This window comes from Symsagittifera roscoffensis, chromosome 2 (assembly GCF_963678635.1).
Source record: "Symsagittifera roscoffensis chromosome 2, txSymRosc1.1, whole genome shotgun sequence".
Taxonomy (NCBI): Eukaryota; Metazoa; Xenacoelomorpha; order Acoela; family Convolutidae; genus Symsagittifera; species Symsagittifera roscoffensis.
The window spans coordinates 16,673,382-16,685,989 of NC_087063.1; the positions used below are offsets into that span (position 1 = coordinate 16,673,382).

Sequence of the window (12,608 nt, forward strand, 5' to 3'; positions counted from 1 at the left end):
AAATTCAAAATGATTGTTTATTTCAGCATATTGTACTATCTCGGCGTTGAATGTTGCTCAAAACCAGGCCGCAAATTTTCTAGATGCTTTGATGCTGATTCCGAAATATTCGCATATTGCCTTCATTGGTAGTGACGGCAACTTGGTGTCAGTGTCCAAGGTTAGCTCAAAGTTTATATTTCAACGCTAGAACTCAATTAATGAATGCTAAACTAAATCGAACCTACCATTTTTTCTTGACATTGATTTTTTTATATTCTGGATTAAGAAAAGATATCTGTATGTTATACAACATTCGTTTTCCCTTTTTCGGGGCACCTAAAGTTGGGTTCTGGAAAAAAATTGTGAGGGCCTTGTTGATAAAATTACAAGAACAGATGATGAAATAAGTGTCAATAACATTTATATCAAATATACCTGAACTCACGATAACTTCAAAAGATTAGATAAAAAAACTTAGCTCGTAGTTTTCCACGAGATTCTAAATCAACAGAATATATTTGTTTTACGGCTACCAAAATATATGTTATAGTTTATGTAATTTAGTTGGGTTTTATGAATCTGAAGAAAAGCTGGAAAAATGTCATACTTTTTTCAGCCTGGAGTGGCAAACACTGACTCCATGTTCCACTTCTTCTGCGACTTCCAGTATTTCAGTGGTTCGTTGACTCCGTTTGAGTTCGTGCCCGGTGAAGAGTTCTATGGTTATGCCTCACTACGGAATGACGGCCTTCTCGCTATTCTACCGACAATGACACTAGCGCGAATCAGTAGAGAGACTTCCGAGTTTTCTGCAGATGCAGGTAAATTAATGACGATTCGTTCAAACGTCTTTTTAAGCTACTACGCCAAAGAAATTTTATATTGATCTAAAATTCCATCCTAGCAGTTTCGGGAACATTTTAAATGAAACATGTGTACTAGTTTGCAGTGTAAGCGACACAGATTGCTACGATCACAGTATTTCATGCAGAAGTTTTTGGAAAAATTGAATAATCTCTACTTTTTTTTTGGGTCCTGAAAGAAGATTAAAATAATTTAAAATCTTGGTTCCCCCGAAATCGAAAAAAAAGCAGCTGGAATAGTGCAAAATGAATAGAAAGCTCAGATTGGGGCGATCATAAATGGATAGTCATTAATTCATAGATCATAGATCATCAATTGTTTTGTTAGCACGATGTGATCTAGTCCAAAAGACAGTCTACTCCCTTGACCAAGGAGCTCTTTTTCTGGAGAGTCTGAGCCTAAACGAAAAAGTGATCAGGTTTGGACTCACTCATGCAGACGGAAGCCCAATCTGCTATTCCAGGGTAAAAATGAAAACTATCACCATTTTGTAGACGAGGATAACAAAGACCACCAAACTTTTCTTCAATTTATGAGAGCCGCTGATACATTCTTGATTGAAATCTCCGTGCATTTTTTCAGGGAAGGTGGGAACTGTTTTTTTTTCGCCCTCAAGTACCGAAAATGGACCCTATTGAAGCTCAAATAAACCTAAAAGACTATAATCTTAGATCAAATTGTCTAATTTGTTAATTTGGTAGTCTCTTAATAGATAACTGCTTAACTAGTATAACTTCAAAGACATTGGTTGCTGCGCGATTTTGTGTTTCAGTGAAACATAATGCGTATTATTGGGGCAGGTTAGCGTAAGGCAATTTGTTTATGTAATACAATTTGATGTTTATGTCACAGGAAAATATTTTCTGGGGCAAAATGTCCTGTCATCCAAACACTAACCTTTTCTGCATCAAAATTCCCAGTTTTTCAATTTTTTCCAGATTTCTGGATCTTGGAAACACCATGTATACGGCTGTGAGAACCCATATAACCACTACTTCTGCAAAGATTCAGAAGCAAATCTAACCGGTCATGAGGTGACCTCACTCTACGACAATTACGTCACGCTTTTCAGCCGCCACGCGCCTGGACCATATATGGCTACTGATGGTCAATACGGATTCCTGTATAATGATATAGGAATCTACTCAATGCTGCCAACCGAGACGATTCTGAAATTTTCGACCGAGAAGTCAAGTTTATCGAACGGTGAGTTTTTTCATTTGATAGTTTGTAATAATAACTGAGAATAAACATAAAAACTACAAATAATGTTCTTCAAAAATTTAGGTTCTTTAAATCAGTATCGTTTTTTGAACGTCGTGTTTTGAAAATTTTATAGTGTCGTTCGAATGACGACTAAAAGGGCTTTAACATGAAATATAGCTCAACCCAGTCCGATGATTGTTTGAGGTACCTGATTTTGCGTGAAAACCAAAAAGAAAAGTATAGAAAAAAAACATTGATAGCCGGTTGCTGTGCAAGTAGCTCAGATTATTGCGACCATAATAATAAGAACTACAAGTTAAAGTTATTCAGAATTTTCAATTCTGTAAATCATGGTCATTTTTGTACGTATTTTTAAAACATCAAAAATCAAATCTAGTGCACACGGGTAAAAGTTTAATAAATTGAGAATAATCGATAAAAGTCATTACGAGACCAAACTACTGTGCATTTTGTGAGTTGTAATTGAACTCCGCAACAGTTCACAAACAGAATTGTCGTGGAATCCGCTATATTTATGTTTTTCTTTGATCTTTTTTGCTGTTTTAGATCCCAGGGAAAATAGCTAAAACACTGTATTGCTCAAAATTGCTCCAAAAAAGGCAACTTTGCGGAGTCCGCAACAAATTTTGTAGAATCCGCGAGAAAATTTGCGGATTCTCAAACAGTTTGTGAATCTACAAGCAATTATTACTGCATGTGTTTAGTAAATTTAAGCTGTCGCGGAATCCGCAACTGAAGGTGGAATCCGCAAATTAAAGGCAGAATCCGCATAAGTTTGCGGAATCCACATACATTTGCGGAATCCACATACATTTGCGGAATCTGGAACAACCAACTAACTATACTAGTTTGTTCGGAATTGGCAAAAAAACTAGTGTGCCGACCAATTTTAGATTACCAATTTTGTGCGCGGAATCTACGGAAATTTTTCACGTGGAATCCTCTAACCTTTCGAACATACTTGAAGACTTGTCTCTCGAATCCAGGAACATACAGACACAAAAATTGTCAGAAATTGTCCTCTTAATGGTTGTCTTCAATCAAAGAATAACAAAATATGGAAAAAAAAACTCACACGAAAAAAGTTTTTTTTTTGCAAGTGGAGTGCCACCAAAAGCATTCAAAACTAGTTTCCGATTAGCAATTTTAAATTTTTAAGCCTAAATGACCAATTTAACAAGTTATCATTACGTTATTCGGTCGAAATTAGGCGAAAAATCGAAAATTTCAAACCGGTTTTTCTCCACACTGAGAACTTTTTGGAAATTTTTAATGTCGTTCAAATCACAACAGAAATGGTTTTCATTGGTCTGATAAAACAAAACTAGAACCTAACTGAATCCAAAGTTCCTCTTTATTTTTCAAATTGTCGGAACAATAAACAAAAACTATGTATGAACGTCTTAATCAGAGGTGCAAAAGTGGTTCGCGTTAAGGCCTGAAAAATTTCATGGTCCTTTCACTTTGCAGATAAGAATCTTTAAACTGACCGCGTGATATACTCATCTTGTTTGAGTGAGTTTTCTCGTATAATTTGAAATGCCGATTTCAGCAAAAAAATGTGATTTTCATGTATAACACCCCAGGGTGGTCCGCTGTTTACGTCCAGCTCCAGACTTTCATGAACTTTTTTTGCATGTTCAGACTTTCGCGTTTGAAAATTAGTTTCTGAGCTATGTTTTCTGACATCCACATGATCTCAACCAAAGAAACGCTGCTGATCCAATTCAGTGGCGGATCTAGGATATTCTCGAGGGGGTGGATTTAAAAAAAATTTAAACTTTGTACTTCTTAGTCAATCAAATAGATTTTCTAAGCTCTCTCAAATCACATTGGCCCTATTTAGCCAAATTTTCTGCGCCGTTGACAATTTCAACAAATTGTTAAAAAAAGAACGTTTTTAAGTACTTTTTGGAAGCTTTTGACCAAAACATTGAGTTCTTTTTGGCGCGTGCTCCCTCCGTAAAATTATAATATGTTGGCGCCAAAGACTTCTTTAGAAGAATATCAGATTTCTGGGGTCGGTCAGGAAGAAAGTGCGCCTAAAATAGTACCAAAGGGGGCCCTTCTGGGTGGTCAAGGGGTCGAATTCTTTGGGAAGCGTCCAACCTCAAATCCCCTTTTTGGCCGAACGAGTTTTCTTTAAGTTGTTTTTGAAGTCCACTTACAATAGCTTTTAGGAAGAGAGTGACAAAAAAGCTACTTTTGTTTTTTTAAATTCTCAAAAAACACTCAGCATCCAAAAATTTTCTGCCGCTTTTGAACTCGCAAAACATGATGAGCAGTAGTTTCTGACGTATTTTTTGTCAATAAGAAGGTGTATTTTTACGTTTTTTCAGCTCTATTTTTCTTTTTAGTTCCCTGTGACTCGCCTTCGAACTTGTTTTCAACCGATGACATTGGCAATGAGCTGGTTGAACTGCTTGACCCCTTGCCATACGTAGAGGTCCTTTCGCTGAAGAATGCAGATGGCGAGTGGAGATGTTGGCAAAATCAACCGGTTGTCCAAGATGGATTCAATGGCTCACCCATTGTTAGAAACCTCTTGACTTGCTCCTTTACCCTAAACTTGTTTCCCTTTTATGCAGGCGCGGATCTAGAAATTTCTCGAGGGTGGGTGGGATTTTCAAAGAAATTTTGAAAATTTTGTCCACTTATTTTAGGTGACCAAATTGATTTTCTGAGCTCTCCCACTATGAAGACTCAAATATGACCAAATTTTCTGCGCCGCAGTCAACTTTTTGAAAAGGTCAAAGAGGCGTTTTTAGGCACTTTTTGGAAAATTCCGACCAAAAAATCGCGTTTTTTCGGCGCGCGCTGCCTAACCCCCCCCCCTTCCCACCCGCCTAAAATTAGTATAGATTGGCGCCCAAGGCGCCTTGAGAAAAATTTTAGGATCAGTCAGCCAAAAATTGATATCTGAAAACAGTACAAAGGGAGGAGGGACCCTTTGGTTCGGCAAGGGGTCGAATCCCTGAGGGGAAGGGCATCCGCCCCCGCCCGTAAATCCGCTACTGCTTATATGAACTTAAGTCACCCAGGAAATTGCTTGTTCTCATAAAATCAAATTTTTTGCACTGCTAATTTTTGCACTGTTTAACTAAACCCATTTTCGGCAGGTTCCTAAAATTTTGACGAATACATCAAGTGAGCTAAATTGCAGATGAGCCAAAGCTCATTTTCAAAGCAAGTCCTTCCAAAACTGCCTAACAAAAAATTTTAACATAATAAAAATTAGCAGTTCTAATAGAATAAAAACTAACAGCTCCAATGGACTTCGGAGATTGATATTAAAACATAACCATCAAAAGTTTGTTACCAACACAAAACCTGAAAAAAAACATAGTTCTTGTGTTTTTTGATTTTTTTTGACTATTTCAGATCGTCTACGAGTGGATTCAAAGCGACCAAGCTTGTCAGTCAGATTATAGTTCATTCCTTTGTCCCTTTAACCCGACGAACCCGGCTGACCTCGACGCAATCAACAATGAATTGCTATTAATCAGACGCGCTCTGCACGAAGCAAAAGTGAGAATTTTGCCCAGTGATGCAGGGGCTGGTTTCTACCATTACGGAGATGATGTATACGCTGTTTATCCGTTCTTGACAACGGCAAGGCTGTTGATTAAAGTCACTGTAGTCACTGGTAGGTTATAATGATAATAGTTTCGCTATTTCGTTCAGTAGTATTGTGCCGTGTCCCGGATCCTAAGGGGTCCATACTAAATACTAAGTGTGTCTGTGCGTGTCTGAGAGTGTGTGTGTGTGTGTGTGTGGATGTGGGGGTTATCACGTAGAGCAAAATGATTCCTTCTAAATTCTCCTACAGCGGGCCTTTTTCCCGCAGATTAATTCCATTTTGTAATCAAATTCATTTTTCTTAATTCCTCCTGAACTGCTATTTTTCGTCTTAGTTTTATGTGGATAGCATTTCCTGGCTTTTTTTCTTTTCGTCGAACGTTTTTCATGGCAAGTGAAATCTGTAATAATGTAACTAAAACTAAACCAATGACTTAGGCTAAAATTGGTTTGTGTCAACTAGCTTATTCGTCTGAAGGTAACAAGTTTTAAACGAAATTTTAAAAGGAAGATTAATAAAAAACAATCTCAAACTAATTGTTTCAAAATTGAGTGTTTGTGGTTCATGTTTTCTTCGCTCGCTTTTGCAGGTGGTCTTTCTTCCGATGCTTCCAATAAACAAAATGGAACTTCTCGCAGCTCTGTTTCTGAGCAAGCTAGCTACAAAAATCCGCAATTCGGCAGTTGAATTTCGAGTGAAATGTTATCAGTGTCATTGTGTGAGTTGATCCAATTGTACTTGTTTAAGTCTTTCAAAATACAAATTCTTCAGCAGCCTTATGGCCAAAAAAATTGTAGAAATTACTTTACTGTCATGTTAGTACACCCGTTTTACTTTACTCTCATTGTAGTGTAACCTTTCGAAACAATTTTGTAGATTGTAGATGTATAATCCGAGTAGATTGTAGATTGTAGATTGAATTCTCTCTATGCAGTCCGTTTTACCTCTTTGGCTCTGAACTTCGTGTGCCTTCTAAAATTTTCCTTCATTTCTTGAAAGCAAGGTAGAGTTACTTTACAGTTTTATCATTACCAATAATGCCTAAAACTTCGATCAACAGCAAACAAATTTCTATACTTTTTTTCCAAAGAGTGGTAGACTCTTAAATATGAGTTATAAAAAAAGTTACCTCGACATTTTTCGTGATAATCCAACGCTTGTACAAGTTGTCAGTTTTTGTAGCATAAATAAACTTGTCCGTGCCACAGTACAGAAGTTCGAAGTCGAGAATCAGTTCCAATGTTTGATAATGAGCTCTTAAAATGTTCAGGGTTGTTCTTCCAAAAAATTACTTCTCAGTTCTTTCGATCTACAGCTTCTTCCGTCCTAAATTAATTTCCATAGTCTTACGAAACGCTGAAATATTAATCAGCTTGTAAAAGTTCTTTTTTTCCCCGCGGTTTTTCGTAGGTGGTTGTTCAGGTCGACAACGGGTACCAAATCACTTACCCAAAACATTTTCAAGGGTGCAAGAACTTCAGAAGCTTTGCTACCTTTGGCAGTGTGGTGATTCCCAATTTTTCTAACATGACGACACTTCCGTGCTCGTTGCAGCAAAATCCACAGCTTAACGAGATGGGCAAGAAGGTGATTGGCGAGGAAATCTTCGGGTATGGTCAGATTAACTTAAATAACATGACCCCTTTCAGAGGTTTCCCTGGCTTAGCAGTATGTCCTCCAACCTTTTTTCCACAATTAAAAAATTGTTCAATGGCAATGGGCAGTGTTTCAAAATGCCCCGTACAATTCAGTGGCGTCAATATTGACGATGTAGTCTGATGGTTCTAAGAGTGAAAAATTGTCCAGAAACTTATTCATGGCAAGGTGCAGTGGCAATGGGCAGTGTTTCAATATGCCCCCGTACAATTCAGTGGCGTCAATATTGACGATGCAGCTTAATGGTTCTAAGAGTGAAAAAATGTCGAGAAACTTATTATCCCCTTTATAAAAGCGGCGAGCGTAATCTGACGACATACCTTTTTAAATCACTAGCTGGTTAAAGACAGATGTTTGACATCAGTTAGTAGCTTTGTTTCGGAATTACAAGTTTGTAAGGAACGTCTCCAGAAAGATTACTTGCGATAGAGTACCAGGCGCAATCCAGCCCGTTAAATTGAAAAAAACTTAGAAAATGCTTTGAAACGAAACCAAGCAATAGCCCTTCTGTAGTCAAGTACAAGAGATGCTAATCACCGAGTAAATCACAGTTCAAGTGAACTATCAAGTGAACCACAGTTCACTTCTGATCATGAAATTGAAGTATGAGACATTTAGCGCGAATCTTTTTTCTTTCGTTATTTTTGGTGTCCTCTTCTTACACAGTGGGAATTTTGATCATGCCCACTTTCACGTGAACTTTTTCCTAATTCATGCAGTCGTTCGATATCTAAATCCCTGGGTTAGTTCTTTCATCAAAATCAGGACCTTTTTGAGCTCAAACATTAACAGGTTGTTTTCTCAAATTCGATTACTGCTAAAGCGTAGCCGCACGGTTGATGAATTTTAATTAATGGCGGGCTGGGTTTTCGCCGATCAAATTGTGGTCCGTATGCTGGTAATAGCAGTGATTTCAAATCAAATCGAATTACTCCAGATACGTGCCAACGAGCTGTTAGGGTCTTGAACTTGTGGGTATCCGTTACCAGCTGGGGTATTGTGATCGCGAAAGCTTTGTCCCAATACCACAGTTCTTGGTGTCCTCTCAGACAGTCTAAGGGAGCGCACGTGTAGAAAGATTTGAGGCTATATATCAGATTGGAATGATGCGCTTTGTGCCTCACGAGTTCCAACTCTTTCGTTTTTTATCAATACGTAGCGATACTTTGACCCATCTGTCAGCAGCAATAAGTCCACTTTCAAGTTAGTCTTGATCATGGTGGAGTCTCTTAAGAGCAACAATTCAGCATCGTTGAAATTAACACAAAATTCATTTTTTGCTTGAATCGAAACGTTAAATAGAAAAGTTTGGCTTACCGGAAGACTTTGACGTGACGGTTGTTAGGCCTTCCGAATATGTCTAAATCCATATATCTATTGGCGTTTTGCATTACCCATTGAATTTCACAGTTTATTTTTTTTCGAGATTGTGGATTAAAAGTTTATTTTTCACTAACACCGAAACTAAATGTGGAGTAGAGGGCAGGCTCATTCAACCTATGTTATACTGGAACGAAGCAAAATAAAAAGCAACCGTCGTCTCTTTTTGTGTTGATAATTACGAGGAGAGTAGACGCAGGCTAAGTGCATCAAGTGGGTCGAAGTAGGATTGTACTTTTATTGGTGGAAAAATTGCAAAGCTGATTTGTAGTTTTTTCAATTTGAACAATTATTCATCCACTGCCATGAGAAAAAAAATTGACTTGGTTGACAATCTGTTCAATCAGCTTCCTGTACTGACCAGTGATTTTTGCCTCGTTGAACACTGTCAAGGTCTTGGTGTTTTGTAACAGCATGGTTTTTTCGTAACTTCTAGTTTCCTTGTTCTACACAGTGGGAAGTTTGATCAAACGCATTTCCACATGAAATGTTTCCTGATTTTTGCAATTTTTTAAGCCCTCTTTTACCTTTTCGAGTATAAGAGCTTCAATTTTCTCCTTTTTTACATCATAGCTTAAGGCAAGTACTTCTCTTTTTTTCCGTTCGTGAAATCCTGACTGCCCAGTTTCCCCTGAAAACAGATTCAGTTCCTTTGGTGCAGCAGAGGAGGTCGTCTCAAGGCCATCCCATACAATTAAGGCATTCTTTTTTCAAACTATTTTCAGAAGTCAAAAATTTTCTGCACGGCCGGCTAGGAGCAGATGTCGCAATTCAAGTAAAGTTTGGTGTTCTTGAAGTTACTTAAGTTTTTGAGCAAGATATCATGGCTGAGGCAAAACTTTTTTCCAATAGGGCAAAATCACACTGAAAGCACTGGAAGTACAATAATTAGATGCTACTAACATGAAAAACAAACTTGACAAAAAACAAGCAACTTGACAAAAAAAGATATCCAATTAACAACAGGGTTTTTCGAAGCTTTGAGCCAGATAATTCTGATCAACTCGTTCAAATGCAAAAAAAAAGTTTTATTTGAAGAATTGATTCATAAACAGCCATAAATTTGTACTAGCAAAATTATGGGGTAGCGATAGTTTTTCTAAGGGATAGAAACTCTTGGGGGTTTCTTTCAGCGTTCCAATTTTTAGTTCAACACTGAAAAAACTTTAAAACTTAGACTGGTTCGGAATGAGCCTAAAATTTCAAATGAGGAGCTTGCTTTTTTTAAACAGATCGAGCCGTCTTTTTGGTTCATTCAAACCGTAGTCATTGGAAATAGAACAATTTTTATTTTTTGGGTTATTGCTCAAATGACTAAATTACTTTTGAAACTCAGCTGTTAGAGTTCGGCCTTGTTGAAGTTAATTAGGTTTTCAGCAAGATTCCAAAAGTTTTTCTTGGTTGAAGCGAAACTTTTTTCGATGAAGCCAAAATCAGACGTAAGCAGGCGTAAATACTAAGAGCACTATTATTAAGGTCATTTAGGAGCTTCTATCATGAAAAACAAAAAGCAAAAAACTTGACAACAATGCATATTCATTCAACAACAAGATTTATTGAATCTTTAAGCCAGATATTTCTATTCAACTCGTTCAAAGTGCAAGGGGAAAAAACTGATTCTTAAACAGACGTAAATGCTTTATATTAAAACTAAAGAATAGCGATGTTTTTTTAAGGCGTACCGACTCTTGGGGGACTATTTCAGTATTTCAATTACTACTTCAGCCCAAAAACTAAAATTCAAAAAAATTAGACCAGTTCTGATTGGGCCACAAACTTGAATATTTTCAAATAGGGAAATTGCTGTTTTTTAACAAAAAATCAAGCCGGCTACTTGGTCAATTCAAACTGTAATTATAAATAATAGAACTCTTTTTTAAAAAACTTTTGAGTGCTGAAGCAGGTCTCCTAAATGCTTCTGCCCTCTTAAAAGTTTCCATTACTCCTTGAAAATTATAAAAAGAGTTTCCGGCTGTATAAAAATCAGTTTTTATAAAAGATAGCTGCTTGGAGGATAGCTGCTTGAAGTGCAACTAGCAAAGATTGTCCTGAGCATTGTTATAGAAATAGTTTTTTTACAATTTGTTTCGTCTTTTTTTCAGCCTAGTAAAAAGGTCTGAAGGAAAGAATTAAGATCAAGCTTATTTGACACTCATACTAAAAAAAGCAAAGCGAAAAACTGGGTTTGCAGAAAAAAAAAATTGAAAAACTATTTCAAAAATTTTCCGGCTTTTTGAAGTATTTGATTCCAAAAAAGCGCTTAGAAAGTTTCAAAAATCCTAATGTAACTCAAAGAAAACCACGTTTTTACATTTTAATTTTAGCTATTGTAACCTTTAACGATATTAAATTAAGCTTTTACAAGACTGCTCGCTCGCTTTATCCGCTCGAAATAAGACCCAAATCCAGAATTTTGAAATCTCGGCGCTGCGAAATTTTTTAGCAAAATTTTTCTTACCGTAGAAACCACATTTATATGGGCTTTAAAACCAATCAATACCAGTCAACTCCCTCTGTTGATTTTTTATTATTTGTGCTAGCTGATTTTGCGTGTAAAAGAAGAAAAATCTAAATTACACCCGAAGGCAAAGTTCCTCCACATTCTTAGACCGCTTGGATCACAAAACCCCTAATTTTGAAGAAAGTGATGAGTTTTGAGAAGACAAATACCTTGAAAAGACATGAGTAAAAAATAAATACAATTCTTGTCCGCCTCGTCAAAAATTTTGCGAAGAGCGTATTGATTCACTCGATAGTGTATTGGAAAACCGGGGCTATGTTGAGCTACCACATTACAAGACTTCCAATTGTCATTGTATGTTGCGTCATGCAAATTTTCGCACTGCAGAAAGCTGCAATCTGCTCAGGAAAAACGCTCTTCCGCTATGAGATGGCATTGAAACGACATCCTCTGCTGTGCCAACAGAGAGTGCGATCTGATGGAAATTGTGTCGACACAGTCTCAAAGACAGAAAACAGGAACTGACGCTCCTAAACTGGAAAGGTTGAATTAGGGTTTGAACAAGGTGCAATTTCATGTTGAAGTGGGAATAATCAAAATTGAACTTATGGTCAACCAAGTCAATTTTTTTTGTCCTGCGGCAGCCTATGGTTTATTCAAGGACTCGAAAAACTGCAAACCATTTCCTTTTCACCATTAAAAGCAGGATCCTTCTTCGGCTCACCTGCGTCACTCAGTCCTGCTTCTCCTCTTCTCAGAAATGGCAACATCAAAGAAGATGATCGTTGCTTTTTATTGCTTCGTTGCAGGGTGACTGAGCACATTTTCTACCCCATATCTAGACAGTGGTTAGAGAAAAATTTCAATAAGTTACGAATTATTTGAAATGTTAATACCTCTTTTCCAAGATGCCTCATCTGGTCAAACCCCATTCATGTTTTGTAAAAAAAAGTCAAAACAAAATTTATTTGTATTCAGGTTCAACGATGGTGATTTGTTGTCCTTAAGAGTTTTAAACATATTCAAAAAATAATCTGAATGTGGAATCTTTGCTGACAGATGAGTCAAATATCACAATATGTTGATGAAAAGTCTCATGAAACTGGTTCGTGATACACAAAGTGCGTCGATTCACATATGAGAATTGTCGCAAATGTTTCTACACAAGCGTTTCCGTAGGAAATCTGAGCAACAGCCAGAATTGTGCTAACGAAACGATGATGTACTGATGTCAAAAAACGAAGCCAGAAGACGGATACTGTCAAGTTCAAGAACATAAAAGCTCGTGTGTACGTACTCAGAGTAACTTAATTTGATTTGGAGTCAGTATACGCGTTAAATAGAAAAGTTTGGCTTACCGAAAGACTTTGACGTGACGGTTGTTAAACCTTTCGAATCTGTTTAAATCCATATATCTATTGGCGTTTTGCATTACCCATTGAATTTCACAGTTCCTTT

General features: G+C 37.1%; 1 protein-coding gene across 1 annotated transcript in view; it reads left to right on the forward strand.

The window, feature by feature from the left end:
- The window catches only part of LOC134840091 (uncharacterized), an 82,285-nt gene that overhangs the window by 55,679 nt on the left and 13,998 nt on the right, over nt 1–12,608 (forward strand). Inside the window, exons 11-16 of the mRNA XM_063855783.1 lie at nt 27–160; nt 599–803; nt 1,174–1,310; nt 1,785–2,052; nt 4,431–4,606; nt 5,455–5,719. Coding sequence (XP_063711853.1) covers nt 27–160; nt 599–803; nt 1,174–1,310; nt 1,785–2,052; nt 4,431–4,606; nt 5,455–5,719 — 1,185 coding nt within the window. The remainder of the gene's footprint in view (nt 1–26; nt 161–598; nt 804–1,173; nt 1,311–1,784; nt 2,053–4,430; nt 4,607–5,454; nt 5,720–12,608) is intronic.